Here is a 14,095-nt window from a genome sequence, read left to right on the forward strand (position 1 = left end):
ATCTGTACATGTAGCCAATGTCTTGCTCCAACATGGTGAGCAGAGATGTGATGCTTCATGGTCTCTCAGAAGCCAGTGACAGGGTGGAAGAAGAAGGAGAGACCTTCATGTCTTCTCCCCTCTTTCTGTGCTTTGAATGAGGAAAGTGGACGTGCTTTCTGGCTTGCTGTGGTGCAATATGGAAATACAATTTGAAAACAATATGGGTGGTGGTTTTGTGTGAGTGCTCCGTTTTAAAGCTGATCATGGCACCATCATGCCAGTCACAGAATCTGTGGAGGATGTTAATGAAGAGAAAGCAACCAAGGAGCCACTGGCACCTGGCACTCCACCTGGAAGGGAAAGTGAACAAGCAAACATCACAGATGGTTCCCATGTCGGTTGGATACCTGCAATTCTTCCAGACGCTGAAGACCATCTTAATCGCTTGCAGACCCCTCTTACTACTAGTAAGAACAATGAATTATGAACATTGTAATTTATCCGTCAGTAAGTTATTATTGTGGACAATGACTATTGTCCAAGCCCATGTGTACTAACTGTAATTGTAAACTGTTGTCATAGTATGATTTCCTTTTGCGGGTTTGCTATTGTTTATAACCTGCTGATAAGATGTCATGAAGGGTATTTGCTAAAAGGTTGTAAATAGTTGTTTGCAAATAACCTTGTGTTATCAGTATGTGGTAACACAGTTATTGACATGAAGAAGTCTAAACTTTCTCCTCATGCCAATACATTTGTGATAACATTTTGCCTTTCTTTACTGTTACTGGACTGTAACTGACATTTCATTTGAGAACAACTTTTTTTTTATTAAAGGGTTATTCTTCTGATAAAGTTAGTGCAATTAACAATAACAGTGTTTGCTTATTATACTACATGTATCCCTTGGTAATTTTTTATGTGTGGTCACATGCTAATTCTTTGCAAACTTAAGGGACTTTTCCTTATTTCCAAATGTAGTTTCCATACAAATAATCATCCTAACCATAAGGGATTTTTAGTTTTTCTTTTCCAAAAGCCGCTAATCCAAACACTGTTTTCATGCACTTTCTTGGAAGTTAGTGGAACCATTCCAGGGTAGAATTTGGCCAATGCTCTGTGGACATTCTTTGCACATAAGGAAGGTTAGGTACCGATGTTTTTAGAGCATTATACATCAAATGCTTTAAAGATAATTCTGTTATTAATAATTAATTAATACATTGTGAGATGGAACTTGGCCTACTTTTTTTTCCAAAAATTTTGTATAAATCCAGTAAATTCAACTCTGTCAAAATTGCCTGGTTATAGTATTTTGACAGGCATAGCAGTATAAATGCAAAATATATTTTTGATAGAATTTTGTTGGAAAGATAAATCTGTTTTTGATAATGGTTTCCTACTAAAACAAGCTCATTTCTTGACTTTCACTGGCCCTGTTCACTCAGTTAATCCAAGCTACCTCCTTAATTTTATGTGCAGACATTACACATTATGAAAAGATTTTTGCTACCTTTTTGTTTTGAGCACACAGAACATGTAAGAACTGATTTGAAGATAATTTTCAATGTGAATATCCGCATCGAATCTTTGCGTTGTCAGTGCCCTGGCAAAAGGCCATTTTCCTAAAACTCTGCCTTTTTTCATTTACTTTCTCTTGGTGCTTTTTAAAAACACAACACAAGGGAATTACTAGGACACTACCATTTTCATAAAAAAAAATTATTTACTGAATGGTTCATTCATTTGTAATGTTACCTCATATTGGTGTAACAGAATGGAAAAGATTCATGAATGTATTGGCAGGCTACAGTTAAAGACTTTCTCTGAACAGACGGATGGTTTGATATATTATACTACTTTGTTTCTCTTGCTTTTTTTCTACAGCAGTGTTTAAGCTGTGGTCTGACATCACACTAAGTGTCCAAGTGTCCGCAGAATAACAAATCAGTCCCCCAAAGGAACCCCAAAAATAAGTGTCCATAAAGAAAAAAACCCTAGTATGTTACCAAAATGAAATGCAGAGAGCTTTTGAGGATCCCTCCCTGCCACTTGCAAGCACCTTCCCAGAGCACCTTCCCAGAGCCAGAACAGCAGAGGACACAACTGAATCCTGCTTCTTCTTCTCAGTGCTCAGGGGAAAAGCAAATGTAGCACATTCTCTAAGGACACACATTTTAATAATGCTGCCTTTCTAAGGGGCTTTGTGGAGGAAAAGCTCTGGTATTTTTAAGGATGATATAAAGCACCTTAAAGAGTCTGCTGAGATGTGGGGTAGACGAGTTAGTATGTTCCTCTTGGTCAGCTTTCTTTGCCACTAGATTGGGACCCTTGGCTGCTGAATTATTGCTCTGTCCTTTGTTGTGAGATATCACCAAACAACACACCAGTCAATAAGTTTCTTGTTAATAAAAATAATGAAAACATCTGGAAGATTCATGAGCTGCTTGCTGGCAAAGCAAGAGGGGAAAAACATTCTTCTTGGTTTTGTATTTGCCAGCTGTTACTAGGAAAGGAGATCAGAAATGCTGGATAGAAATAAGTTCCAATGTGTGTTAAAGAAAAAGAACTTTACAGCTGAATAGAGTCAGTGCTTAATTTACTCTGTAAGACTCTAGAAGAATTCAGAGAAGTGGAAATCTGTAATACATTTTTTGTAGTGATAAGGAAGTAGTAGTCCCAAATGAAATGACTGTATCTATATTCTGCTGATAATTTACAACCATTCAGAGAGCTGTCATTCTATTTAATGTGAGTATTAGAGTTTTAACATTCAGTTTTATCCCGTGTCGGAATAGAATTAATAGTTTCAAAATTTCTCCATTTAAACCTTTTAGGTTTTAATAAAAAACTAAAATTCTCTCTCTCTCTCCTTTTCTCATTCTGTTTTCCCCATGGAACAGACAAGATGTTTGACCTGTATGACAAAAGCCTCTTTAAAAAGTTGCCAACACCTATGTCTTTACATTTTATTCAGAAAATTTCTAGGCAATCATAAGCACATTTTGATTCACCCAAAAAAAAGAAACATATAAGGGAGACAAGAGTGGAAAGCCATGAGTTTTATTTTTCAAAATACTAAAGCTAGCCATAGTTCAGATGAGTATGATACTTATATGTAATAGTTTTCAGTATAAATACTTCAGTACTATAAGTTGCTTCAACATGAACTTCCCAGAATATGTTTTTTTAATTGTGAAATTCATGGTCTTTGTACCTTGCTGTTAAATACTTGCTAAGCATATTTGGCCTAATGGATAGTTTTTTTTCTTGTCTTTAGGCTCTACCTCCAGTATATATGGTAATGAAGGACCACGCAAGGGACATTATGAATCCACTACTTTCCCTGAAGAGACTGCCACAACAAAAATAGATTCACAGCCAAGGTCGGCCCGTGTACCAGGTAGGTTTTTGAAGTCATGTTTTAAAAATATAAGTACAGAATTGCATTCATATGAACTAAAGTAAGAGATGAAAATGAGGTCAAGTACAATTGTTCAGGCTTTGTTATGAACCAAATAATATTCAGCACTTCACTAGTAGTCTAAAAAATGGAACGTATTATAACTCATATAATTTTCCAGCAATATTGAGATGAGAGAAACCATGCATTTGGAGAATGGGATTAAGATTCAAATATTTTTATGAATTGATAAGAAATCAGGCAAATCTCATTAAAGATCTATTAACAGTATTGTATCCATGAGAACGTTCAGTAAAAATGATGGCTGAGCCAGGTGTTGCAGAATAGAGTTTGCAGAATAAAAGAAAATAAAAAGAAGCCAACACCATGATACAGTTGCAAAAGAATGCAAATATATTCTGGGACATATTAGCAATAAAGTAATTTTTAAAACAGAGAAAGTAATTATCCCATTCTACTTAGACCTAGCAAGTCCAGAGCTGAAGCTCTGTGTTCAGTTCAAGGCATTGCTCACTCACATAGGCAGAAAAATGGAGAAGAGCATACAGAAAATTTTGGAAAGGTAACCTTTAAGCACCTTCTGAAGAACCCATCATTTTCAGAGAAAACTGAGGGGAGATATAAGAAGACCACGCTACAAAAAGAATGCTTATCAGTTTTTCACCGCAGACTAATAATAATTAACTAATTAGAAGTAGTAACTTGTTTCAAATAAAGTGTAAAAGTTTTGTTAAACAAGGGAGACCTTTTTCAAACAAACAAAATCAAAGAGTTAGCTCTTTGTAGAGGACCTCCATCTGTAATGGTAGTAGGGCTATAATGGTAGCAGAGAAGAGGCTACTGGGAAGGTCTTGAAACCTCCTTTACTAAAAATGTACTAGAAGTTGTCCTACTTCTTGTAGATGTGTCATGCTAAGCCTTTTCTTTTGCTCTTGGAGTGAGTCAGTGGTACAGCTCCTCTTCACCTATGCCCACCAAAATGCAGTACTTATGGGTGATAACAATGATGGGATATTTAATCTGAGTTGGCCTGTGTATAGCTGAGTGATGAAAATTTATTTGATTTACACAGAAACATTTTGTAAAACGAACAAACATCCATCCAAAGCAGGAAAAGAGTGACAGTTTAATGAAAGTAGAAGCGATTGTGTTCTTGCAGTTCTACATGAGATTCTTGCAAAACTACATGAGATACGTTAACATGCTTTTCTCCCCTTCCTCATGTCTCCCTATAGAATGGCTGATCATAGTGGCTGCTCTTGTGGCACTTGTATTGATTCTTGCAGTGTGCATTGCTGTTAACAGTCGGAGAAGGTAAGCTTGGTCAAAGAGTAGAAAAATATAATACAGGAAAGAGCATCCTCTGCAATGCTCTGTGACTTGGGGTGTGAGAGCCCAGGTGACCATGTGTCCTGCACAGGTCACACATCAGCCTCCACACTCACATGGAATCATGTGACATCAGTAGCTGTATAAACAGCTGTATAAACCATTTGGTCTTGGAAATGGAAATTAAGTGTATATAGATCACAGAAAATTATTCTCTTTCTGTTAGTTATTAATGGGAAAATCCTGTTCACTGAGAGAGAAACCGGGAGATGCACATAGCCAGTAGCAACCACAGGATGAGCTGAGTATAATCTTCCACTATTAACAGTGTTGTCTGTGTACAGTGTGGAGGGCTGTATTGGACAATTGCTATCATAGGATTAATCTGTTCCTTCCAAACAAGAGTCAGTATCATAGCTGGCAGTCGCAAGGATATATTCTAACACTGCTATCAGAGCTCTCAATAGCTTTATTTACTCTACTTTACAGATGAAGAAACTGAGCAATGAAAAGGTGCAGTGATCTGTGCTAAGTTAGCCAGGAAATTTGAAAAAACCTTAACCTAAAGCATAGGCTTTAAAGTTCTTACAGCTTTCTTTTCTCTGGACGCTGTTCTGAGGTTACTTCTCGATTGTCTTCAACAGCTTTTTGCTGCTTGAATGTTAAAATTGAGCCCTTTAACAGAGTAACTATTGAATGCTACTTGAATGTTGAATTTGAACTCTTTTTTTTATTGGAGTAGTAACTATATAGTATGTGGAGATTTTTGTTCAGGAAATAGTGAGCAAATTTTTTTCTAGTCTGTTGGTTGCAAAGCACTCTGAGCTGCTCTTTGAAGAGGCTGTGGAGCTCCACAGCTCCTTGCTGGTGTCCTTTGGCATTTTATGGCTACAGAGCAGGAAATCATTCCCAAGGGTGTGTGTAACATTAGCACAGGGAACTGAGGTATTTCAGATAAAATAACCCTCATCTATGAAAATGAAAAAGTAAGCATGAAAAAATAGTATTTTTGAAACATAATAGTATAATTGAACTGCCAAATTAGTAATTCAGGCAAAATATGCTTCCTTTAAGAAGAAACACATAAAAGTACAACTTCACAGAGACATTGTCCCTCTTAGGAGAGCTGTGCTATGTATATTCAGTTTACACAAGGCTGTTTGAGGAAATGTTGGATGTTCAAGAGTGTGTAGCCATAGAATCATCTTAACAGTCTGAAGCAAACCTGAGAGCTGTAACTAGTACTTTCTTACTGCATTGAAGAATACGCAGCCCATGGTGACCAGCACGCATCAGTTTTGGACTGGTGACTTTCTAAAGGAATGTGTGTGTGTGTTTTCATTCAGAGCTATATATAAAGTTTACTGGGCATCACTGCAGTGAGTGTAACTTTAAAGGCACAGTACCTGTTTCCTACCTTAACATCATAAGGAACTGTGCTGCAGATAGCAGCAGTAGTGCTCTGTATTTCCTTGCTGCTCATTGGCTTCTAGGCTTGACATGCTAATACAAAGAAAAAGAGAGTTGCTTTGTATAATGAGGTGAGAGCTTGATCTGAATTTTCTATTCCCTTGAGAACTCATGCATTTTCAGAGGTGTGTCCTTACAGTGGGATATATACAAAGTTCATAAATGTGGATATATTCAAAGGTTAGAAAAAGAATTCTGGCATTCAGTAATGAATGTTATTCCTATATGTAGGAAAAATAGATATAAATTGAATAAGTGAGCTCCTGACAAATGTTATGCATTTGGATACTTTCAAAACTAAAATATGCGATATGGAGAAACTTTGCACTTTGCATAGTGTAAGTCTGCACTGGCAGACACAAGTTTATTTTCCAATCACCTTCTCCTAAATATTGACCTTCAATTTTTTTCTAATTTCTGTTAGTCTCTACTAATAGTATTTTATTTTTATTTCTTTCTAGATGTGGGCAGAAGAAAAAGCTAGTGATTAACAATGGGAAAGGGGCAGTGGAGGACAGGAAGTCAAGTGCATTAAATGGAGACATCAGCAAATCACAAGAAATGGTGCACTTGGTTCATAAAGAACGGTCAAATGACCGAACACAAGCATGTGATGAACTCCTGACTGTTAATGAAACACAAAATCATCATGACCTTGACATGAAGACTGGAGTGTAATGGTGCCATGTTGCCAAGTAGATCAGGGCTGGGGAAATCAAAATCATGTGGAACTTGAACAGGAATTCACAAATGCACTCTGCTACTGATGTCTTTTGAAAATAAACATAAGTCTTACTCCTTTTTTAATCACTTTACAATGTTGCCAGGGTTAAAAAATTGACATGTCCTCTCTGAAATACGCCCCAAGAGTTGCATAATGCTTTCAGTTCCCAGTCCCTCCACAGAGGACTTTCACTGTGTCCTGGATGTTAGGAGACATACAAGTTTATGTCATTATTCCCCAGATGGAAGGTCTTCACTGTGTGCAGCTTAAGAAGTATCCAGTCACTCCATCTTAGAAACATATAAGGTACTAAACTTGCCACGATACAAGAGTCAGTGAGGAAAAAATGTCAAGAGTGACAATCAAGTCTAAACCCAAAAGGCATGCTCTATAATGTCTGAAACACGAGAATCCTTCAGAAATGCCTTCCAACCAGGAAGAGCAGAGGGTGCATTCAGAATCTGCCACTATAAACAGAAAGTGACATTTTGTAATTATGTGTGGTTTGGTCTGCAATGAGGGAAACCCAGAAGGACAAAATTTATTTATCTCTATTTTTAAATGATACTATGGGCATACAGCAAGTCTTCTCGGGAGGGGTAATAAAGAGATGAAAACGTGAACTGATACATAATAAAGTTCTATACTTTATCATCCTAGCAACCTGTACAATTATCCTTGAATTTTTGAGATATTCTTTGCTCTTCTCCCCCCCTCATTCATTGGTCCAAGTTTGTGCATGTTTTTAATGAGTCTGTTAGTTAAGATAATGAATGAAACAAAATGACCCCAGCTCTAGCACACATGCACAAATCAAGCATTTGGAGATCATTAGGGAAGATGACAGTATTTTATTCCCAAAGAATGGGTCTCTATTTTAGATATTTTAGTTTTTATTCCATTTTACTTAGGAGATGCTGAGCCTAGTAAAATTGTTTCCCTTATTATGTCGCACCAGTTTGCTGATATTTTAAAAGTTCTTTTTCTACGATCTCACTAATTTCTTCAGAATTCTATTTCATCTACATTTTTTCCATCTACTTTTTAAAAAGAAACATTGCTTGCGTATCGGTACCAGAAATTCAAATTCTACAGAAAAGGTCAAAGAAAATGAAAGGAAACTCTCCCAGCCATGTAATATAGTAGAGTAGCTAAGCTGCATTGTTATATGCTTGTGTTTTGTCCTTTTGTGTCTGTTATGTAAAGTATTTGTATTAAGCTATGATGCTGTGCATTATATTGATATGAATTGTCAGAAAAAAACTTATTTACTACCAGTGGTCTGTGCTATTTTTAAGCAAGCAGTTTGGAACGATAACTTCTAATTGGGCTGCCCAAGAAAATGCAAGTAAAAACAATTTAAGTAATTGCAACCTGTGGTCTGCGTCAGCTGTTGGATAGGGATGGCCTGTAGCAGGGTTATGCAAGTGTTCCTGTTCACTGACCACAGCATCTGTCTTTGAAACTGTTCTGCTAAAGCATTTTATTTTTTTTCTCCATCTGAAACAGTCTGGAGGATGAGTATTGAGCTGGCTAAATACTAACTTTAGCTCGCACTGATCTTTACTGGAACATAAAGCTGTTGATTATATTTCTGAATTGCAGTCCTCCAGCAGTTTCCCATGTGTTTCACTGAGATGCTCAGTGCCCTGGTATCTGCAGGCAGATCTTCTCAGGGCAATTTACGCCTGGGCAAAAGGTCCCAGGACAAGCAGAGGTTTTAAAATATGCATAGGATGTTGTCTGACTTTATGTAGGTCAGCATATTTCATCTATGAACAGTGCATTGGTTTTTGTTTAATCCCTGTAATGTTTTTAAGCAAGCTTTTCTATTTGTCATTACAAATCAAAATGTTCTGTTGAAGGCTATGTTTAAACTGGTGTTAGGTACTCATTTCACTAAGTATGGAGATCCAGAGTAAGAATTATTCCTCTCTTTAAGTCCTAAATGAATATAGGTCTTAATGTAAAGGAGATATTTCATTGTCTTGGAGCCTAAATTTCTCCTTTAGAAAAAGAAAAAGTTTGTGATGTTATTCATCTCCCTATACAGATGTTGAATGAAGAATCTCACAAACTTCTTCCTAGTTTACCTTATGTCCAGGCACTATAAATGCACAGACAACACTGGTTGGGTTTTTTATATATTTTTAAATAGGGAGATGCTCAAGTTGTCTTTACAGAGGCACTGCCATTATTATATATATGCTGGTTCTTTTTAGATTATGTCCTGTGATTCATGTGTGATTGTTTCATTATAGTTTCAAAACTACGTTTCATATGTGTAATATAGTACATATTTTTATTAATCTTGATTTTATTATATGAGGGGTTGTTTGTTGTGTGTATGTATTTTTATACAGAGCACTTGATATATTTGCATATTTATTTAATGGATTAATCAGAATGATAGAAAATATTATCTCTAAATTGTAACTAGCAATAGTATTGCTAAAAACATATTGAACTGTAAAATAAGCTTCCAAAATAAACTTGATTCCACATTGAGGATAAACAGTAAGACCAGCTATTAGTGGGAAAGAAGTATTCAGCAGGATAGTCATGTTGAGTATTTGTGATAATTTTTTCTGCTTGCAAATTCTAAGCTAGGCCGAGGTGAATGCTATGTGACCTTTTCTGCTCTGCCAGCCTTCCATAGGCTCCACAGACGCTCTGGGAGTTGGTGATCAAGTCAGCTTCCCCCCAGAAGCAGACATCAGCTTGATTCAATTTCAGATCAACCCACTAAGACCTCCATGACTATTCTTGGCTCATTGAACCAACAGCATTTAGAAAGCACAGCACCCAGCCCTTCCTTCAGCGTGCTGACAGACAAATTGGTTTTCGGTCTACCCCTGGTGCCTAGCAAGTATGAGGATCTCTTCTAAAAATGCTGAGGAGGTCAGACCCTGTGATCAGCTTGTGTTAATTCTTTGTCTTGAAAAGTTTCAAATAAATGTAATCCAGACCAATGGAAATACTGTTTAAAGCAGTAGATGCATTCAAGAGAGAGATTTTATGTTTTATAAGAATATAATTTTTTTCATGAAGCAATGCAGAGTGATTGTTTCATCTGTATTTTCTTGAAGATCTTAGAAAGAGAAAGGGTATGTGGCCATCATGTCTACCCGTGTGGATATTAAACCCTTACCACAATTTCAGTTCCAAAATTGTGACTTTGCAGTTTTTCACATGATATGGCTGTCTTTTGTGTGTCCCTTTTCAACAACATCAGCCTCTGTACTAATTAGTTTGAAGCATATTGCCTGGAATATTATTAGGAGACAATTACCAAATGTCTCTTTAGTGCATATCATTCTGGGCAGGGCTGGTCCTAATTATTCTTTCTGTAGATGAAAGAAAGAAATTAAATCCTCTGGAAGCTGTGTACTGTCTCAGCTTACACAGATTAGGAGATATTTTGTAAGTCTCCTAAGTTAATGGGTTTATTTTAAGTTATATGAGGCCATTAGGCAATAATTATTTCTTAGTCTTTATTAAACAATTCAAGGGTTTGACTCCCCTGGAGTCTTTGCAAGAGACCTGATTAGTCAAATACCAGCCCCTTCGGTAACCACAGATACTGTCTAATTTTTCTCTGTGGAAGGGAGAAGGACAAAAAGGTGGCAGGAAAAGGGCTGTTACCTTGGGTGCAGTTCCAGCTATGTGGGAGTGGGTGACCGGTTCCTTAAGAGTGGAAAGAATTGTGAAAAAGTGTTTTGGGGTTGGAGCTCTGGGGAATTAGGGATGGAGGGAGGACACAACTGATGGGAAAGGAAGTAAAGGGAGAGTGAAATTTCTGTACGACTACTGGGAAAGTACCTTCAACACTCCCAGGCCTCTGGCACTTGAATGTTTCACAGCTCTGAGAAGGAAAAAAGAATTAGCCTTTTCCTGTGGACCTCCCCCACCTCCAAGTCATCCTCTACGTTCACCACCTCCTTTGCAAAGTGATTTTGAATAATTTTCCCCGGTAGCTTATTTCTCATTATTGCTGTGCCATGGTGCATTTGGCATCCACCAACACCATGCTGCGAGCAAGCAGCTGTGACAGTGAGGAGTGAGAGGCAAAGCACAAATTCAGCAAAGATGAGTAATAGTGTCTTTTGTGTAGCACAGAGACTGTGCTTTTTTTCTTCCCTTTCTCACCCATTTGAGCAAGGTTAGCAACGGCAAGATTTCGAGAACGTTTTGCTTCTTGCTTATCTTCCTGTTCTGAAAGTGCAGGACCGATACGGATCTTCACATAGCTGCGTAGTTTTTTTAAAAGCTGAAATTGAAGAAGCAAATCCACCATCAAAGAAGCCCTCCTGACCTCAAGACAGTTGATGATTTTTAAAGTGCAAGTAAAGCAGAGGCAGTGAAAGCTTCACATATGCTTTAAACACAGCCTTCTATCGATTTTGTCTGGATGGGTCCAGCAAGAATTAGAAAGATTTTATCTGAGTGACACCTTCAAGGAGTCTCAGGTTTTTTATTAAAACTTCCTACTCTACAGGCAAAGTGGTTTTGGATTAACAAGTTGGGGGATGAAACCTACTTTCATACATTCTTTGCCACAAAAAGCTGTATATTGAACACTGATGTGAATGTCTTTAATTTTATCATTTCTTTCAGAAAAAAGTTATGAAGTTTTGGATCAAAATAAGTCCACAAGGACTGTCAAATAAGAATTATTTTTTTTTTAAGGAACAGACATAGTTTCAGCTAGTTTTAATATTCCAGACAAAATCTAACCATGCAAAACTACTTTTTTTTCTTGGTCAATTTTTTTTTGTGGGGGGGAAGATTCTTCATGCCTAATGGATAATACAGCTCTCCCTTTGTACTAAAATGCAATTCTTACAGGTAATTTATTTGCCACTAGAAAATAATGTATGTGCAAATTTACAATAAAATAGGACTATTCAAGTCTAAGATGACATAAGTGTATGTATTGGAAAACCCTCAAGCATTTTTTAGAATATTAAGGAAAAGCCTCACTGAAACACCCACTTAACTTAGAATTTAGCTCAACAGCTGCTTGCTTCTGGTGCTGAATCTGAGGCACAGTTAAAGTTAGGGATATGTAGGCTGGCAGTGGTAAATGAGCATATGGCTCTTAGGCAGTGGAGGCTCTGTACACCCAACAACTTTCATGTCTGCTGAACTTGTCCTGAAGTCCTTCTAACTCCCAGAGCAACTCAGGACAGAGGAGGATATGATAAGGCATTTTTCACTTCTCTGGAGGCTGTAAATTTTGTACCTGGCATCTGAAAGCCTTGCCTCAGGCAGTCATATTATGGTGGGGTCAGTTTTAATGCCCATTTTGATAGTCCTGTGTATCATTTGGTACCAAATGGCTCTGGTACAGCAGAGTTTTTAGCTTTAAATCTAAATTTACTTGTATTCACTGGTGTACATCGTCTAGCTTCTGGCACCACATACTCAAAAGGGTTTTTTTCCCCTGGTTTAATATGGAAAAAAAATAAAGGCTTAGGTCATTTTCAATGAACACATTTTCTTTTGCATGAATTGAGACTCCACACTTCCATTTTTCTCAGAACAGACAGTAATAAACTGGGTAGGTTTTGCCTCATGATGGGAATTTCAGTATTTTAATTTAAGAGTTTATATTCGCCGCCTTTAATCAGCCTACTTTTTTTAAAAGCAAACATCCGGTTTAGGGCTGCTGCTGCAGATTTCTAGCAGCACCTTACTGTAGCTACCTAGGGGAGACAATTTTCTGCAGCTCTCAGCCTGAGCCTGTAGAATGAGTTTACCTAAGGTGAGCCCATCACAGCTGAGCCCCACAATCAAGCCACAGTGATCTCAGCTGACAACAGCACTCCAAAGGAGAGAATAGGCTTCCTGCACATACCGTGGAGTACCACCATCAGTGATACAAGCCTCAGAGCAAATCCCTCGACAAAGTATTTTGGGTTCCTTTCAGTTTTCAGATTCACAAATGATTCTATGTTTCGGCTTTGTTCAAGCATTGCCAAGGTACATCTAAGTACTGTCTATCCGTATCCTAGTGTGCAAGCACAAGGGGTTTGTCTTACTGTAAAACTGTTTCACAATCATCCACTCAACTCGGCATGTTTTGTTTTGCAGCAGTAGGTCATCAGATTCACCAGTGGAGTCAAGTTCATAGTTGTTAGGTATTTCCCTACAGTTCTTTTGTAGTTCATTTTCATCTTTAATTAGTCAAGTGAAAGTCTGAAATAAACTCTAGGTAAGGCTGCCTGTTCAGCTAGTGACTTAAAAAACAAAATTGCCCTTTGTTCAAGGAGGATGACTTCACCTCTGCCCATGAAGAGGATAGGTATAAAGCCTGCCTGTTGGTTATAGACCAGTCAAAATGGGAGAAATGAGGTTCAGAAACAAAGCTTGTGTGATCTTGTCAATTTAGGTAATACCACTAACCTCAGTGAAACAATGGAATGAATTTTGAGCGCATTTCCTAGCTTGGGCTCTCTACTTGTCCCTTCAGAGAGTTGGGAGTCACGTCTTTTCTCAGTTGCACATCTCCACAGCAGCGTTTCTCAAGTGGTGTCCATGGATCACGGGAGAATGGTCCATGGAGCACCTTCTGGCACCCCAGTAAGAAAACAGACAAATGGAGATAGATTAGTCTTACAATGAACACAGGAAAAGCAAACATTTTTAGTTCAGCCACAAGTGAGAATGAAGAGCACAACACTGTGTAAAATAGACCCTATGTTGCTTTTCTAACTACTCATCCTTGTGCTACAGAAGCACCATCAACAGTGTGAGGTCCTGTTCCTCCAGATCCTGTCCCTGTGAGTTTCGGTGGGTGACAGTCAGCTTTGTAATTTATCTGTCTACACAGACATGTTGTGCTTATCGCCACAGAACCTGCCTGCTCTGCTAACGCCACCACGACCACAAGGCCTGATCTTGCATGCAGTCTGTTTTCCTTCCTACTTTCACTGCACGCTGTACATGTGAGACAGCAGACAGACACCTGCCAAGCCTGCAAAGCTGCCTCAGTTTTGTGCGCGTGCACAGGGCTCTGCACAGCTTCGGAAGCAAAATGGCACTAAACCCTGCTGGGGTATTTGTACGTTCTTGTAGTATAAGTGCTTGCTGCAAATAACTCTTTCTAGCCCAACTGAGTGTAATTTTTAATGTTGTTTTTCCCCTAAAGCACTGTACGTTGA

At 38.0% G+C, this 14,095-nt stretch overlaps 1 protein-coding gene across 3 annotated transcripts in view; it reads left to right on the plus strand.

Annotated features, from left to right (window-relative positions):
• Window positions 1-10,498, plus strand: part of CD44 (CD44 molecule (Indian blood group)) — a 51,005-nt gene extending 40,507 nt beyond the window's left edge. For 2 of the 3 annotated variants that reach the window (XM_027732655.2, XM_027732656.2), the window contains 3 exons: window positions 3,263-3,385; window positions 4,642-4,720; window positions 6,667-10,498. In XM_027732655.2, the coding sequence (XP_027588456.1) occupies window positions 3,263-3,385; window positions 4,642-4,720; window positions 6,667-6,883 (419 nt within the window). In that variant the 3' untranslated portion in view covers window positions 6,884-10,498. Of the gene's footprint in view, window positions 1-263; window positions 450-3,262; window positions 3,386-4,641; window positions 4,721-6,666 lie in introns of all 3 variants that reach the window. The other variant, XM_039383924.1, reaches the window with a different exon arrangement.
• The last annotated feature ends 3,597 nt before the right edge of the window (window positions 10,499-14,095 follow it).

This window comes from Pipra filicauda, unplaced genomic scaffold (assembly GCF_003945595.2).
Source record: "Pipra filicauda isolate LSUMZ 115617 unplaced genomic scaffold, ASM394559v2 scaffold32_size4067784_pilon, whole genome shotgun sequence".
In the NCBI taxonomy this organism is placed as follows: Eukaryota; Metazoa; Chordata; class Aves; order Passeriformes; family Pipridae; genus Pipra; species Pipra filicauda.